The sequence below is a fragment of the Pongo abelii genome, chromosome 18 (assembly GCF_028885655.2).
Source record: "Pongo abelii isolate AG06213 chromosome 18, NHGRI_mPonAbe1-v2.0_pri, whole genome shotgun sequence".
Classification (NCBI taxonomy): Eukaryota; Metazoa; Chordata; class Mammalia; order Primates; family Hominidae; genus Pongo; species Pongo abelii.
Window position 1 is genome coordinate 16,302,408 of NC_072003.2, and position 14,647 is coordinate 16,317,054.

The 14,647-nt window shown below is 46.8% G+C and overlaps 1 protein-coding gene across 11 annotated transcripts in view; it reads right to left on the reverse strand.

The window, feature by feature from the left end:
• The window catches only part of SNX29 (sorting nexin 29), a 584,658-nt gene that overhangs the window by 513,294 nt on the left and 56,717 nt on the right, over positions 1-14,647 (reverse strand). For all 11 annotated transcript variants that reach the window (XM_063717589.1, XM_063717588.1, XM_054534732.2 and 8 more), the window contains 3 exons: positions 7,158-7,338; positions 3,812-3,882; positions 1,648-1,896 (listed from right to left, as the gene is read on the reverse strand). In XM_063717589.1, coding sequence (XP_063573659.1) covers positions 1,648-1,896; positions 3,812-3,882; positions 7,158-7,338 — 501 coding nt within the window. The remainder of the gene's footprint in view (positions 1-1,647; positions 1,897-3,811; positions 3,883-7,157; positions 7,339-14,647) is intronic.

Below are 14,647 nucleotides of genomic sequence, written 5' to 3' on the forward strand. Positions count from 1 at the left end.
TAAACCAATGTGTGATGCGGTGAGGCCTCACTGGTATAGCACAACTCTGAGATCACCTCAAAAGCAGAGTTCCAAAAATGGGTGGGACTGCTACTCCTGTGGGTGTAGAAATTTCAGTGCCTTTGTTACACAAAGCCGTCAACAGCCCTGTCTCCTACAAGGTTCATGCAGGGTCTCTGCTGGAGAAGCACAGGGCAAGACAGACAAGGCCACTGTGTACCAAAGACACCGTGGGACTCTGCACTTTCACCATCAATAATTCCAAAGGGATGGCCACAGTTACTGCCTTGTTTAAGAGATTTGAGAATACTAAGTACTTAAGCCCAAAATTTCCAATTTCAACCAGATGCAGTGGCTCACACCTGTAATCCCAGCACTTTGGGAGGCCAAGGTAGGAGGATCACTTGAGGCCAGGAGTTCAAGACCAGCCTGGGCAAAATGGCAAGACCCTGTCTCTACATATATACACATACATACTACAACAAAATTTCCAATTTTGCTATAGTAACATCTTAATGTCCCAAAGGAATCAAAGGGTATTGAAAACTTCTCACCAAATTAATCTTAACTGAATCAACTTTCTTTTTTTATATTTAATTTTTTAATTAAGATTTTTTAAAAACAGGCTGGGCACAGTGGCTCACGCCTGTAATCCTAGCACTTTGAGAGGCCAGGGCAGGAAGATCACCTGAGGTCAGGAGTTCAAGACCAGCCTGGCCAACATGGGGAAACCCTGTCTCTGCTAAAAATACAAAAAGAAACTAGGCATGTTGGCACATGCTTGTAGTCCTACCTACTCGGGAGGTTGAGGCAGGAGAATTGCTTGAACCTGGGAGGTGGAGGTTGCAGTGAGCTGAGATCATGCCACTGCACTCCAACCCGGGCAATAGAGTGAGACCCTGTCTCAAAAAAAAAAAAAAAAAAAAAGTTAAAAAATTGAGACAGGGTCTCACTACATTGCCCAGGCTGGTCTAGAACCCTTGAACTCAAGTGATCCTCCTGCCTCAGCCTCCCAAAGTGCTAGGATTACAGGCATGAGCCACCACGCCCAGCCTGAATCAACTCTCTTTTGCCTCCCCAGAGCCTAGAGTCTAAGGTGACAACTCCTCTCTTTCCTGAGGCCCCTACTTAAATGCCATCCCCAATCAGAAGCAAGCCCAATGGCAGATGTTCCCCATAGCAGTCTATGCTTGGCTTTCATCCCTTTTATCCTAAGGATCATAAATTATACATTTTGTCATGAACTACCCACCCACACTCGTCCCAAAGGAGACTGCAGGCTACCTGCTGGCAATCTGTCTTTCCTATTCAGCTCACCGCCTAACACACAGAATACGATGAAGGAACAAATAAAGGAATGAATGAATGAGGATCAATGTCATCTGGCTCCCGGTGTCTCTCACACCCTCACTTTCCATTTGCTATGGTTGAGCTGTTCATTTTTCCACCCGGCAATTCTTGCATCTAGGTAAGGCCATCAGAGCCCTTTCAGAGTGAACAAGGATGAGAAACAGAAACACAAATGGAAAACGCATGTGCACGGGACTCCATTCCCCTTGGAATGACTTTCAGATGACAAGGTATGTCCACACCACCAGCCACATTCTGATTCCCTCTGCTCCACCTCGAGCACCCGTTCCCACTCACCAGCACTGACGTTCCTGGACACGACGGGCAAGGGGTCGGTCTCCTGTTCAGGTTTGATGAGGATGGAGACGGCAGAGGAGGCTGTGATCTCCCTGAACAGGCTGCTCACTCCTTGCGTGGACTCCTTCAGCAAGGAGGTCACATTCTGCGTTGACTCCTTTAAGAGGTCTGAAACGGTGGGAGCAAACTTACTCTGCCCGTTCAAATCCTTGTTGTCGATATTAATCGCAAAGAGTATGGAGTTCAGACCTGCCCAAAAAAAGGGAAAAGTCTGGAGTGCTTGCTGACGGGCAGTCATACCACCAACAAGAGAAGACAGCTGCAGACAACAGAGTACAGAAGAGGAGACACGTTGATCTTAAACAGGTATAAAAATACCTCCCACGTGGAGGTTGCCGGGAACGAAGATTGTGCCACTGCACTCCAGCCTGGGTGACAGAGCAAGACTCTGCCTCAAAAAAAAAAAAAAAAAAAAAAACCTTCCATGAAACTGGGGTCAGCAGACATCCATTATCATGGAAGCTGAGTCATGTCACATTCTCTCCCTAACAGGCAGGAAGATGAATATGAAAAAGAAGTCAACTGGGAGGAGGTAAAAGCACAAGTTCCGGGATCAGGCTGCCTGGGGGTGAATCCCGGCACTGCCACCTACTAGCTACAAGACCTTGATCCAGGCTGGGCACAGTGGCTCACACCTGTAATCCCAGCACTTTGGGAGGCTGAGACAGGCGGATCACCTGAGGTCGGGAGTTCGAGACCAGCCTGACCAACATGGAGAAACCCCATCTCTACTAAAAATACAAAATTAGCCGGGCGTGGTGGTGCATGCCTATAATCCCAGCTACTCAGGAGGCTGCAGCAGGAGAATCGCTTGAACCCAGGAGTCAGAGGTTGTGGTGAGCCAAGATCATGCCATTGCACTCCAGCCTGGGCAACAAGAGTGAAACTCCATCTCGAAAAAAAAAAAGACCTTGGTCCAGCAACTTATCATCTCCCTGTACTCCAGTCGCCTTATCTGAAAGATGGGGACAATATTATCTTCCTCACAGGATTGTAAGTATTAAAGGCAATCACTCACAAAACACTCAGCTCCATAAACCATCAAATGTGCACTGGTAACATCATCATCATTACTGTGGACAGAAACTTACACTGGGCATCTTATGATCTACAAAGGAAATCATGGTCAAATTCTTTTTCTCATCAATGGACAGGACTAACATAACCCCAGATATATGAGATTTAGTATAAATTTTCAAGGAAAAACAAAAAGGAGGCAACAAAGAACTTGGAAAGAGGAAGCAAGTTGCCCACTTCAGTCCGGCTGATTCCACCTTTCACCCTTTGAGTCAAAGGGTGAACAATGTAACAGTCCACCGAGTAACATCAACCCAGGGTCTCTCCATGTTGACTCATCATGTGTGCGACTCCTGATCTCACATGATTCTCTCACAGCCCCATGAAGATGACTGCTGAGACAGCATGATTCCCACCTCACAGAGAGGAAAGAAAAGGCAGCAAAGCTTATGGCATCTGCCCCAGGTCACCAGGTAGCAAGGGGTAAAGGCAGGATTCAAAGGTAGGCCTCCCACCTCCAATTCCCCACAATGTATATTACATCTCCAAAGCCCAACTAAAAACCTTCAAATCTTCGCTTTCTCTGCCAGGGTCTCACATTCTAGATAAATAGACCCAACACTGTGGTCGGGCATGGTGGCTCACACCTGCAATCCCAACGCTTTGGGAGGCCAAGGCGGGTGGATCACTTGAGCCCAGGAGTTCAAGACCAGCCTGACCAACACAGTGAAACTCTATCTCTATTAAAATACAAAAATTAGCTGGGCGTGGTGGCAAGCGCCTGTAATCCCAGCTTCTCATAAGGTTGAGACAGGAAAACGACTTGAACCCAGGAGGCGGAGGTTGCAGTGAGCTGAGATTGCATCACTGCACTCCAGCCTGGGTGACAGAGTGAGGCTCTGTCTTTAAAGAAATAAAAATAAAAAAACCAACATTCAGTGCTAGTAAAAGAAGGACGGCAGCAAGTGACTGAGTTGTTGAGGGACAGAGAAGAATCACAACATTCCATGGCACTGTGGATCTGCCCCAAGGCAGCCCCTCTGCCATGTGCCACAAGGCCCGGGGCCCTGGTCTGGGCCAGGCTTACCCGCTGCCATGGTAGGAAGCATACTGGACCTCTCTTCATCCATCACAAACGACCAGTCTTCATAAAAAGTGCTGCAGATTGAAAGAGAAAAGGAAATCGTTCTTAGCAATGGCTCTCTGTGTCCATTAACCAGGAAATTCCATTAGACGGCTCCCTGGAAGATCTGCACCTGGTCACCCCAGGACGGATATGATTTGTCTGAGGTCTCTGCTGGTTTAAAGCTTCTGGTTACAAACAGAAGACTGAACACATACATCCTACAACTTCCTTGCTGGTCCCCCCGACCTTCAGCTTTAGAGTATTAAAATAGACATGATATGTAAATGTATTTATAAAGCAGCAAAGTAGAAGGCAGCAGTCAGGTGGGTGACTTCCACTCAAGCAATGTCCCCAAGAGACAGACAGGAAATCCAAGCCTGCCAGCAAGGCTCGCCTGATTTGCCTAATACAAGAAGAGACCATTTCAGACAGAAATTACAGAGCCTCTATGGCTTCATCAACCAGAGCACTTAATATAATGCCTGCATTGGCCAGGCACGGTGGCTCACACCTGTAATCCCAGCACTTTGGGAGGCCAGGGTGGGAGGATCACTTGAGGTCAGGAGTTCAAGACCAGCCTGGCCAACACAGTGAAACCCCATCTCTACTAAAAATACAAAAAATTAGCCGGGCATGGTGGCAGGCACTTGTAATCCCAGCTACTCGGGAGGCTGAGGCAGGAGAATCGCTTGAACCCAGAGGCTTGGTGAGCAGAGATCGCGCCACTGTACTCCAGCTTGGGCGAAAGGCGAGACTCCACCTCAAAATAATAATAATAATAATATAATGCCTGCCTAGGTTACAGACCTGAAAGCCCACATTATCCTTGGAAAAGGCTAGGAGACTAAAAATGCTCCACAAATCTAGATGGCAGTTGGGGTAGGGGTGTCAAGGAAGCCTACAGGGCCTGTCCAAGGTCATCTGGCCAATAAATGCTCCAGCCAGGGCTTAAAAGCAGGTCTCCCGAGTCCAACTTCCAAGCTCATTCTGACTTCCTGTTAAGCAATGGCAACCAAAAATCCCCAATGCCATAACTTCCCCGCCAGGTCATTGAATTCTAAATTAATCAAGGAAAAAGTCAGTTTCACTAAAGCAAAGTCAGGGATACATGACCTGCAGTTGAGTGAGAGACTGGAAAAATTAGCCACTGAAGTGACTGAATACAACTAACAGAAAGAAAGAAGAGGCGCATTTCCAATATACTTTCCCAGAAAATGTTAGTAGACGTACAAACCACATGCTCAAGCTGACATTCTGACTGCACCTGATTCCTAAAATCACGATCCTTTAAAAATCTGAGCCTGTTTTCGTGCATCTAAATGAATGTGTTTTCCCAACATCCAGCTGGGGAAGTGGCTGGTGATCCAGGTAATGTCAAATGTGCTTCTTACCTGCTGGACTCACTTCTTCTTGTTGGTCACTTCAACTTTGAGACTGAGTATGTAACTCTGAACTACTCGTAAATGATATGCTGGAAGGAGCTTCACAGAAATTCACTTCAAAAAAAAGGAGTAGGCCAGACACAGTAGTTCACGCCTGTAATCCCAGCACTTTGGGAGGCCGAGGCAGGAGGATCACGAGGTCAGGAGATTGAGACCATCCTGGCTAACACGGTAAAACCCCGTCTCTACTAAAAATACAAAAAATTAACCAGGCATGGCGGCGGGCACTGGTAGACCCAGCTACTCGGGAGGCTGAGGCAGGAGAATTGCTTGAACCCAGGACGCCGAGGTTACAGTGAGCCGAGATCGCACCACTACACTCCAGCCTAGGCAAAAAAGCGAGACTTCTTCTCCAAAAAAAGGAAACAAAGAAACAGGAGTGTGTTTTCCTTAACTAAAGCTGGTTAATGCCCTAGAGGTCCAGACATTCTCAGCCTCCAAACTCCGACCGTGAGCAGTACACAGGTGTCATGTCAGTCCTCCTGGCTCCCAAGCTCTCCCATTTTGGAACCATAGAGTCTTGCCATACAATTGAACAAGGAGCCACAGGCAACAGAGAACTTTAAGGTGTTTTTAAGAGCCCCAGTGCACGATCCCAGAAGATCTGAGACATCACCAGTAGAGAGGTGACCACAGCAGTAGATAAAGCAGAAGAGGAGACCTGAACTAGGGAACACAGGGCAAGATATAAAATCAAGGGAACACGCCACACTACTCACAAACTGCCCACTTATTGAATTCAGTGAAATTTCACTGTTGAAGATCTGGGCGTTGCTGATGGGGAAGTTACTTAAGGAACCAGAACAGGATTCATCAGTGTCACTCCATATCACTCAAGGACACAAAACAACATGTCTAGTCCACCATCCTCAGAGCAAAAGTAATGGCCACAGCCAGGCACAGTGGCTCACACCTGTAACCCCAGCACTTTGGGAGGCCTAGGCGGGTGGATCACCTGAGGTCTGGAGTTCGAGACCAGCCTGGCCAACATGATTAAACCCTGTACCCACTAAAAATAAAAAAAAATTAGCTGGGTATGGTGGCACACGCCTGTAATCCCAGCTACTCAGGAGGCTGAGGCAGGAGAATCACTCGAACTGGGGAGACAGAAGTTGCAGTGAGCCAGAATAGCATCAGTGCACTCTAGCCTGGGCAACAGCATGAGGCTCCATCTCAAAAACAAACAAACAAACAAAGAAACAAAATGACTTCCTTCCCCAATGTAAAATTTCCACGTTTTTTCCCGTTTGGGATTGAATGAATGCAAGAATCCCAAATTAAAATTCTGCGCCTGGCATGGTAGCTCATACCTGTAATCCCAGCACTTAGGGAGGCTGAGGCGGGAAGATTACTTGAACCTAGGAGTTCAAGACCAGCCTGGGCAACACACTGAGACCCCATCACTACAAAAAAATTTTTTTAATTAGCCAGGCCTGGTGGCATACGCTTAAGGTCCCAGCTGCTCAGGAGGCTGAGGTGGGAGGATTGCTTGAGCCAGGGAGGTCCAGGCTGCAATGACCCGTGTTCATGCCACTGCACTCCAACTTGGGCAACAAAGCAAGACCCTGTCTTTAAAAAAAAAAAAATTCCAGAAAGTGAAGAGGAAGCTATGTCCTAAGACAACAGCTCTCTCCACATCCAAGTTGGCTGTATGCAAGTGCCATGCCGAGCCCTTTACAGGCAGTCTCTCAATGATTCTCCCCCAAGTTTCTCCACAGCTCAGCAGAACACTCCGGAGCTGTCAGAGGGAGGTCCACGTGCCCCAGATCGGGGAACTAGGATGAAAATCCAGGTGGTCTGACTCCAGACTCCAAGATCTTCACCTCTTGCTCCATCCCATCTCAGGTCCCATCCCGGCCACGTACCTGAGCCTGCAGCGGTCAGCCAGGAGCATGTGCAGGTAGCGCTCCAGGGAGTGTTCGTTGAGGGCACAGCGCAGCCAGGCGCGGCCCCGGCCCACGTCTGAGGCGATGTGGCGCAGGGAGTAGAAGCGCTGCAGCTCGTGCTTGTTGAGGACCTCCTTCACGTAGTACCAGAACACGGGCTCTATGGAGAGAGGGCACAGGCGCCTGGCACTCAGCCTGAGGCACTCAGCACTGGGAGAGGAACACATAAAGCCTCTAGGCAATGTTGGAGATTGTAATAGAGTATCCCCTTAGCATGGAAAAGGTAGGAGATAACACCAAAGACATGGAATCAACCCAGATACCCATCAATAGTGGACTGGATAAACAAAATGTGGTACATTTACACAAAGGAACAGTATGCAGCCATGAAAAAGAACAAAATTGTGTCCTATGCAGCAACATGAATGACTGGAGGCCATTATCCTAAGCGAATTACACAGAAATAGAAAACGAAATACTGGATAGTCTCACTTATAAATGGAAGCTAAACACTGGGTACACACACACATAAAGATGGCAAACAACAGACACTGGGGACTGCTAGAGACAGTAGACAGGGAGGAGAGCATGGACTGAAAAACTACCTGCCAGGTACGATGTTCACTACCTGGGAGATGGGTTCGATCGTGCCCTAAACCTCGGCATCACACAATGTACCCAGGTAACAAACCTGCACATGTACTCCCTGAACCTAAAATAAAAATTGAGGCTGGGAACGGTGGCTCATGCCTGTAATCCCAGCACTTGGGAGGCTGATGTGTTAGATCACTTGAGGATAGGAGTTCAAGACCAGCCTGGCCAACACAGTAAAACCCCACCTCTACTGAAAATGCAAAAATTAGCTGGGCATGGTGGTGCACACCTGTAATCCCACCTACCGGGCAGGCTGAGGCAGGAGAATCACTTAAACCCAGGAGGCGGAGGTTGCAGTGAGCTGAGATTGCACCACTGCACTCCGGCCTGGTGACAGAACAAGACTCAGCCTCAAAAACAATAATGAAATAAGAAAAAAAGGTGGGAGATACAGAAGAGTATATAAAAAATAAAAATGACTCTAAAACCTCGCATCCAGAAAAGACCAATGTTGACATTTTCAAGAATTTTCAGTCTTTTTTACTGCACTTTTCTTTTTTATAATAAAATCAACATTTGCTGTAGGCTGAATTATAATCCTCAAAGATATCGACGTCCTAAGCTCCAGAATTCTCTGAATATTACCTGATATAGTAAAAGAGTCTATACAACTGTGTTAGGATCTGCAAATTGGGAGGTTATCTTGCATAACCCCTGTGAGGCTGATGTAATCACAAGATCTTCATAAGAGGCAGGCAGAGAGAAATTTGACACAGAAGAGGAGGACATGATGTGACCAGAGAAGCAAAGACTAGAATGGAGCAGCCATAGCCAAGGAAGGTGGGCAGCGAGCAGACTCTGGAAGGGCCAGAAGCGGATTTGGCCCTGAAGCCTCCGGAAGGAAGCAGCCCTGCTGTCACCTTGACTTTAGCCCAGTGAAACTGATTGGGGACTTCTGGCCTCCAGAACTGTGGGAGAATAAATTACAGTGTTTAAAAGCCACCAACTGTGTATTTATTTGTTACAGCAGCCAGAAGAAAAGAACACATCAGGCCAGGCACAGTGGCTCACATCTGTAATCCCAGCACTCCAGGAGGCCGATGCGAGCAGATCATCTGAGGTCAGGGGTTCGAGACCAGCCTGGCCAACATGGTGAAACCCCATCTCTACTAAAAATACAATAATGAGCCAGGTATGGTGGCAGGAGCCTGTCATCCCAGCTACACGGGAGGCTGAGGCAGGAGAATCACTTGAACCCTGGAGGCAGAGGTTGCAGTGAGCCAAGATCGCACCACTGTACTCCAGCCTGGGCGACAGAGCAAGACTCTGTCTCAAAAAAAAAAAACAAAACAAAAAAAATAGGCTGGCGCATTAGCTCACGCCTATAATCCCAGCACTTTGGGAGGCTAAGGCAGGCAGATCACGAGGTCAAGAGATCGAGACCATCCTGGTCAAAATGGTGAAACCCTGTCTCTACTAAAAATACAAAAATTAGCTGGGCATGGTGGCGCACGCCTGTAGTCCCAGCTACTTGGGAGGCTGAGGCAGGAGAATCGCTTGAACGCAGGAGGCAGACGTTGCAGAGAGCCGAGATCACGCCACTACACTCCACTCTGTCTCAAAAAATAAATAAATAAAACCACATCATATTGTATGAGTGTATATGCATACATATTTATATGTGTAATTTTGTATCCTGATTCATTTATTTTCTTGTCTACAGCATGAACATTTTCCTGTTACAATTAAAAGTCTTTCAAAGATGATTTCTGATGGCTTCCCAGTAAAACATAACTATTTCCCTACTGCTAAGGGCATGGCACATGGTCAACTTTCCCTCTGTACAGTAAAGAACACCCCTATACATAAATAATTGTCCTCATTCCTAGTTCCCTAGGAAAGATTTCCACATGTCGAATTACTCAGTCTGAGGATAGGAACAGATTTAAGGTTTTATGGGAAACCTAAGAAAGTTTGTTTTTATCCCTAAGACAGTCATTCCTACAACTACTTGTATCTCCTCACATCCCACCACTTTTTATCCACATGTACACAGATTTTTAAATTTTTTAATATACATTTTAAATTAATTATTATTTATTTATTTTTGAGACGGGGCCTCTCCCTCTGTCACCCAGGCTGGAGCTCACTGCAGCCTCAACGTCCTGGGCTCAAGTGATCCTCCTGTCTCGGCCTCTCGAGTAGCTGAGACACAGGCACGCAACCCCATGCCCAGTTAATTTTTTAATTTTTATTTATTTGTAGAGATGAGGTTCTGCTATGTTGCGCAGGCTGGTACCAAACTCCTGGCTTCAAGCGATCCTCTTGCCTGAGATTCCCAAAGTGCTAGGATTACAGTCGGGAGCCACCATGCCCAACCCCAGATTTTTTCATAGTTGTAATGCTAGTGTATACATAATTTTGTGATCAATTTTCTTCACTTAACATTGGCTCTTCAACATTTTTTCATGCTGGCAATAATAACAGCAGCAACAACAACTACTATTTACTGAGTATTAACTATGTACCAGCCATTGCAGTAAACACTTTACATCTGATATCATCACAACCAAGGCCATCTCCATGTGAAAGACAAGGTCTGAAGCCAGGACAAGTGAAGCGACTCGCCCAGCAACACAGTTAGTAAACAGTATGGCAGAAAGGGACCCCAGAGCTCACTGCAAACCACTAAATCACACTGCCCTGCAAAATGAGGGGACTTGGCCTTCTTCAAAATGATCACGTTCACAACTGTTTAATATTCCAAGTGGGGGAAGCTGAGTCTTTGCAGTCGGACCTGGCTTCCAATCTAGGAGCTAAACAGGCTCACAGTCCTCTCTGAAATGTGACAAAGGCTTTGAACGTGCCTTCCAGAAGCAGGCAAGTACACCCATCTCCAGAAACTGCATGGCAGGCTAGTTAAGTTCACTCTAACGTTTCAATTCAACTTCACTAGGATCCACTGCATTCTTCCTGGGAGCTGTGAACCAAGCTAGGCTATGCGTCACCAGCTAGAGACAACAAGAACTCATCCCTAAGGGGCTTCCAGTCTAGCAGGCAGGACAAACAGAGAAAAAGTCCATTCAACCAAATGACCTTCAGCAAGTCACTCAACCATGCTAAGCGTGAAAATCCTCTCCCATAAAATCAACACAAAAGTACAGAATCGCCCAGGGTTACTGGGGTAACTAGAAAGGGAAGGAAAGCACCGAGCACAGTGCCCAGTCCATGATGACCAACCAGCATTTGCTTAATAATTAATTCCCTTCATAGCAGAGGGCATTCGCGTGGGTTCCTTTTTGTGTTAGCAGCATCTAAATGTATACATCTGTATGAGTGTGCATAAGTATTAGTGGATCAAGCCAATCACTGGGATCATTTAGAATAAACTTCCCAGAAATAACAAAAACCAGCAAGAGGGCAGGTCCCTCAAGACTATCTTCTATCTCAATCCCTAAATGTCAAACTAATCCACTTCCCAAGCTCATCCGATCAGTCTAATCCACACAACTGTACAAAACAGCCTTCCTTCCACTCTCCGCCTCACTCAGAAACCAGGACGGGGAATCTGGCGACAACAATGCCCTGGGCCAGCCGGCCAACAACGTGTTTTGAAATACCCCAGACCATTGTCTGTATGTCCGTCACATTTCCAATCGAGTGACTCTCACCTGCAGCCTGTCTGGAAAAATGCAATCAACTCCCTCCGACCTTGAATCTACATGAACGCTTTAAAGTGTGTTTTCACCTTTCAATTCTGCAAATTGCTTACTGCTACAGAATCCTTTTAAAGCTTGTCAGGGTGATACTGATGATGATAGGAATTATCCCAGCAGGGTTCCGCTTCCACCGCCAGAATTAATGCGGTCTATTAAAGTGCAGCTCGCCTGCCAATTAGCGCCTGCGGTGTCCATGATTTAATTTAGGGATATACACAATCTGCTTTGAAACATGGGGTTAAGTCAAAAAGAGGGCAAGGGCTTCTGGTTCTCCAAACACCTGAAAGCCGAATGCCAACAAGAACAAGTGCCAGGAAGGGGTGTTGAGAAGAGCTGCCCTGGGACACCTGTTAACAGAGGATGACTAACAGCACCAGGCTTTTGGGAAAGTTTCTACCAAGCCTTAACTATCACCGATGCCCAAGAATTCATACCTTGGGGACCACAAGGAAGACAAAAACCTTGTCCCAAATTCTAGTTCAGGCACTGTGTGACCTTGGGAAACTTATTTTGTCCTCTAGTTTCTTCATCTGTACAGTGGGGAGAACAGTACCTACGTGTATAGATTGCTATGAGGGAAAAATGAGAAATAGGAATACACGTAAAGTGTATCCAATAAATGCAGTGAATAAATGTTAGCCATAGTTATTAACATACCTGGCATATAATTGGTGCTCAATGAAAACCAGCTATTAATATCACTACTACACTTGCACCAAACAGCATTCCTTTTCCTTGTTTGGGGTTTGTTTTGTTTTGTTTTTCAGGGGCGGGGTGGGGACAAGGTCTCACTCTGTCGCCCAGGCTAGAGCACAGTGGCACGATCATAGTTCACTGCAGTCTTGAACTCCTGGGCTCAAGCGATTTTCCCATCTCAGGCTCATGAGTAGCTGGGACTACAGGTGTACATCACCATACACAGCTAATTTTCTTTTTTTTTTTTCTTTTCTGTAGAGACGAGGGTCTTACTATGTTACTCAAGTTAGTTTTGAACTCCTAGAATCAAATGATCATCCAGCATCAGCCTCCCAAAGCACTGGGATTACAGGCGTAAGCCACCGAGCCTGGTCCCTTTCCCTTTCTTCTAGTAAGAGCACCCCTCTTTCCTATGGGAAACACATTCCACTGGGATCCTTCAGCACTATCCTAACCTCCCCCTACTGCAGGGGTGGACAGCTAACCCAGGGCAGGCAATTAACTGGCCAGAACCACGGCATATGCAACTTTCATTTTTTTTAATATTAGATAAAAATAGTATTTATCTTGACTGATAAGTTTTTTGGTACCGCCTTCAATTTTGTGGCCAAAGTGAGCGTCTCACTAACCTCACCCCAGTCTCAGCCCTGGACCACAGGGTCCCTTCGCACAAGTTCTACCAGAGCCACCAGAAAAGAGGCCTTGTCTCCTCCAGGAGCTGAGGTCAGCAAACAATGGCCTGGGGGTCAAATTTGGCCTCCAAACTGTTTTTGTAAGCACAGTGTTCCTGGAACGCAGCCACACCCATTTGCTCCCATATGGTCTGTGGCTGAGTTTCTGCTCCAGTGGCAGAGCTGAGTCACTGCGATGGAGATCGCGTGGCTCACAAACCCTATAATATGACCCGTAAGGAGGGAGTGTGCCGACCCCGTTCTAGAAGTGGGATCTCTCATCATCCTGGAAACCTGGAGCTACTTGAGGCCATTTTCCACCCCATCATGTAGAGAGACCCCACCCGGAAAGACACCCAACCACAGAGAAGCGGTGCTGAGGGACGACAGATGGAGACAGATTTGGGAGAAGGCAGGCCCCCTGAATCCAGCTCAACTCCAAGATGATTTCTTAGTTACTTGAGTCAATAAATAAATGTCCTTCATCTTTTTTTTTCTTAAATCAATCTAAAGAATTTTCTATCATTTGCAACCACAGGAAATAACGCAGTGAGACAGGGCATGTTCTTCAGTCATCTGACAATCATCTATAGAAGACCAAGAACACACCAGGTGCTGAGCGACACCTGTGCTCCACAGCCATGGGGGGTGAGGGGTGTCTCATCAACGTGACAACACTGCCCCAAAACAAACAAAGCATTGCTCAACAACAACAACAAAAAAAAACAGAAAACCCACCGGGCGCAGTGGCCCCCGCCTGTAATCCCAGCACTTTGGGAGGCCGAGGCAGGTGGATCACGAGGTCAGGAGATCGAGACCATCCTGGCTAACACGGTGAAACCCCATCTCTACTAAAAATACAAAAAATTAGCCAGGTGTGGTGGCGGGCACGTGTAGTCCCAGCTACTTGGGAGGCAGAGGCAGGAGAATGGCGTGAATCCGGGAGGTGGAGCTGGCAGTGAGCCAAGATGGTGCCACTGCACTCCAGCCTGGGCAACAGAGCAAGACTCTGTCTCAAAAAAAAAAAAAAAGAAAAAAAACAGGAAACCCAGGACCAGCCTGGGCAACATAGTAAGAACCCATCTCTTAAAAAAGGAAACAGAAAACCCAACTACAAGGAGCCGAGTGTGGTGGCACACACCTGTAGTCCCAGCTACTTGGGAGGCGGAGGCAGGAGGATGGCTGGACCCCAGGAGTTTGAGGCTGTATGAGCTATGATTGCACCACTGCACTCCAGCCTAGTTAACAGAGCAAGGCCCTGTCTCTAAAAACAAAACAAAACAAAAAAAAACCACACACAAAGAAAATCCAACCCCATGGAGCTAGGCTAGTCTGGAAATAGGCCAGTGATACAAAGGCTATGTCAGGCCAAAATCTCCAACCTTTTGACCTCGCTGTCCCAGAGGACCGTCCTAACTCTGGGCATCTCATTTACAATTGAGCAAGAAGAAAGGGAACGGGATGAAGCCAGCTTTATTACCCCTTTTATCAGGAAAGAACAGGTAATTCCAGAAAATCACAAGGGAGCAGAGAAAGCAAAGAACAAAACTAAAACTGGCTTAATCCCTCACCGAGATAAAGGAGTACATACCACAGCCTCAAGCAAAATCTGGGTTCTATCAAAGCCAAAGAAGACAGAGGGATGAATCTGAGGGCACACTCTAACAGAATCAGCCACACATGGTATCAGCCATGCCAGGAACAAAGGTAAACCAAGTTCACTCATGTGCCAGCCTGAGAACTCAGTGAATACAAGTGCTCCCAAATCTGTCACATCCCAAACTGAATC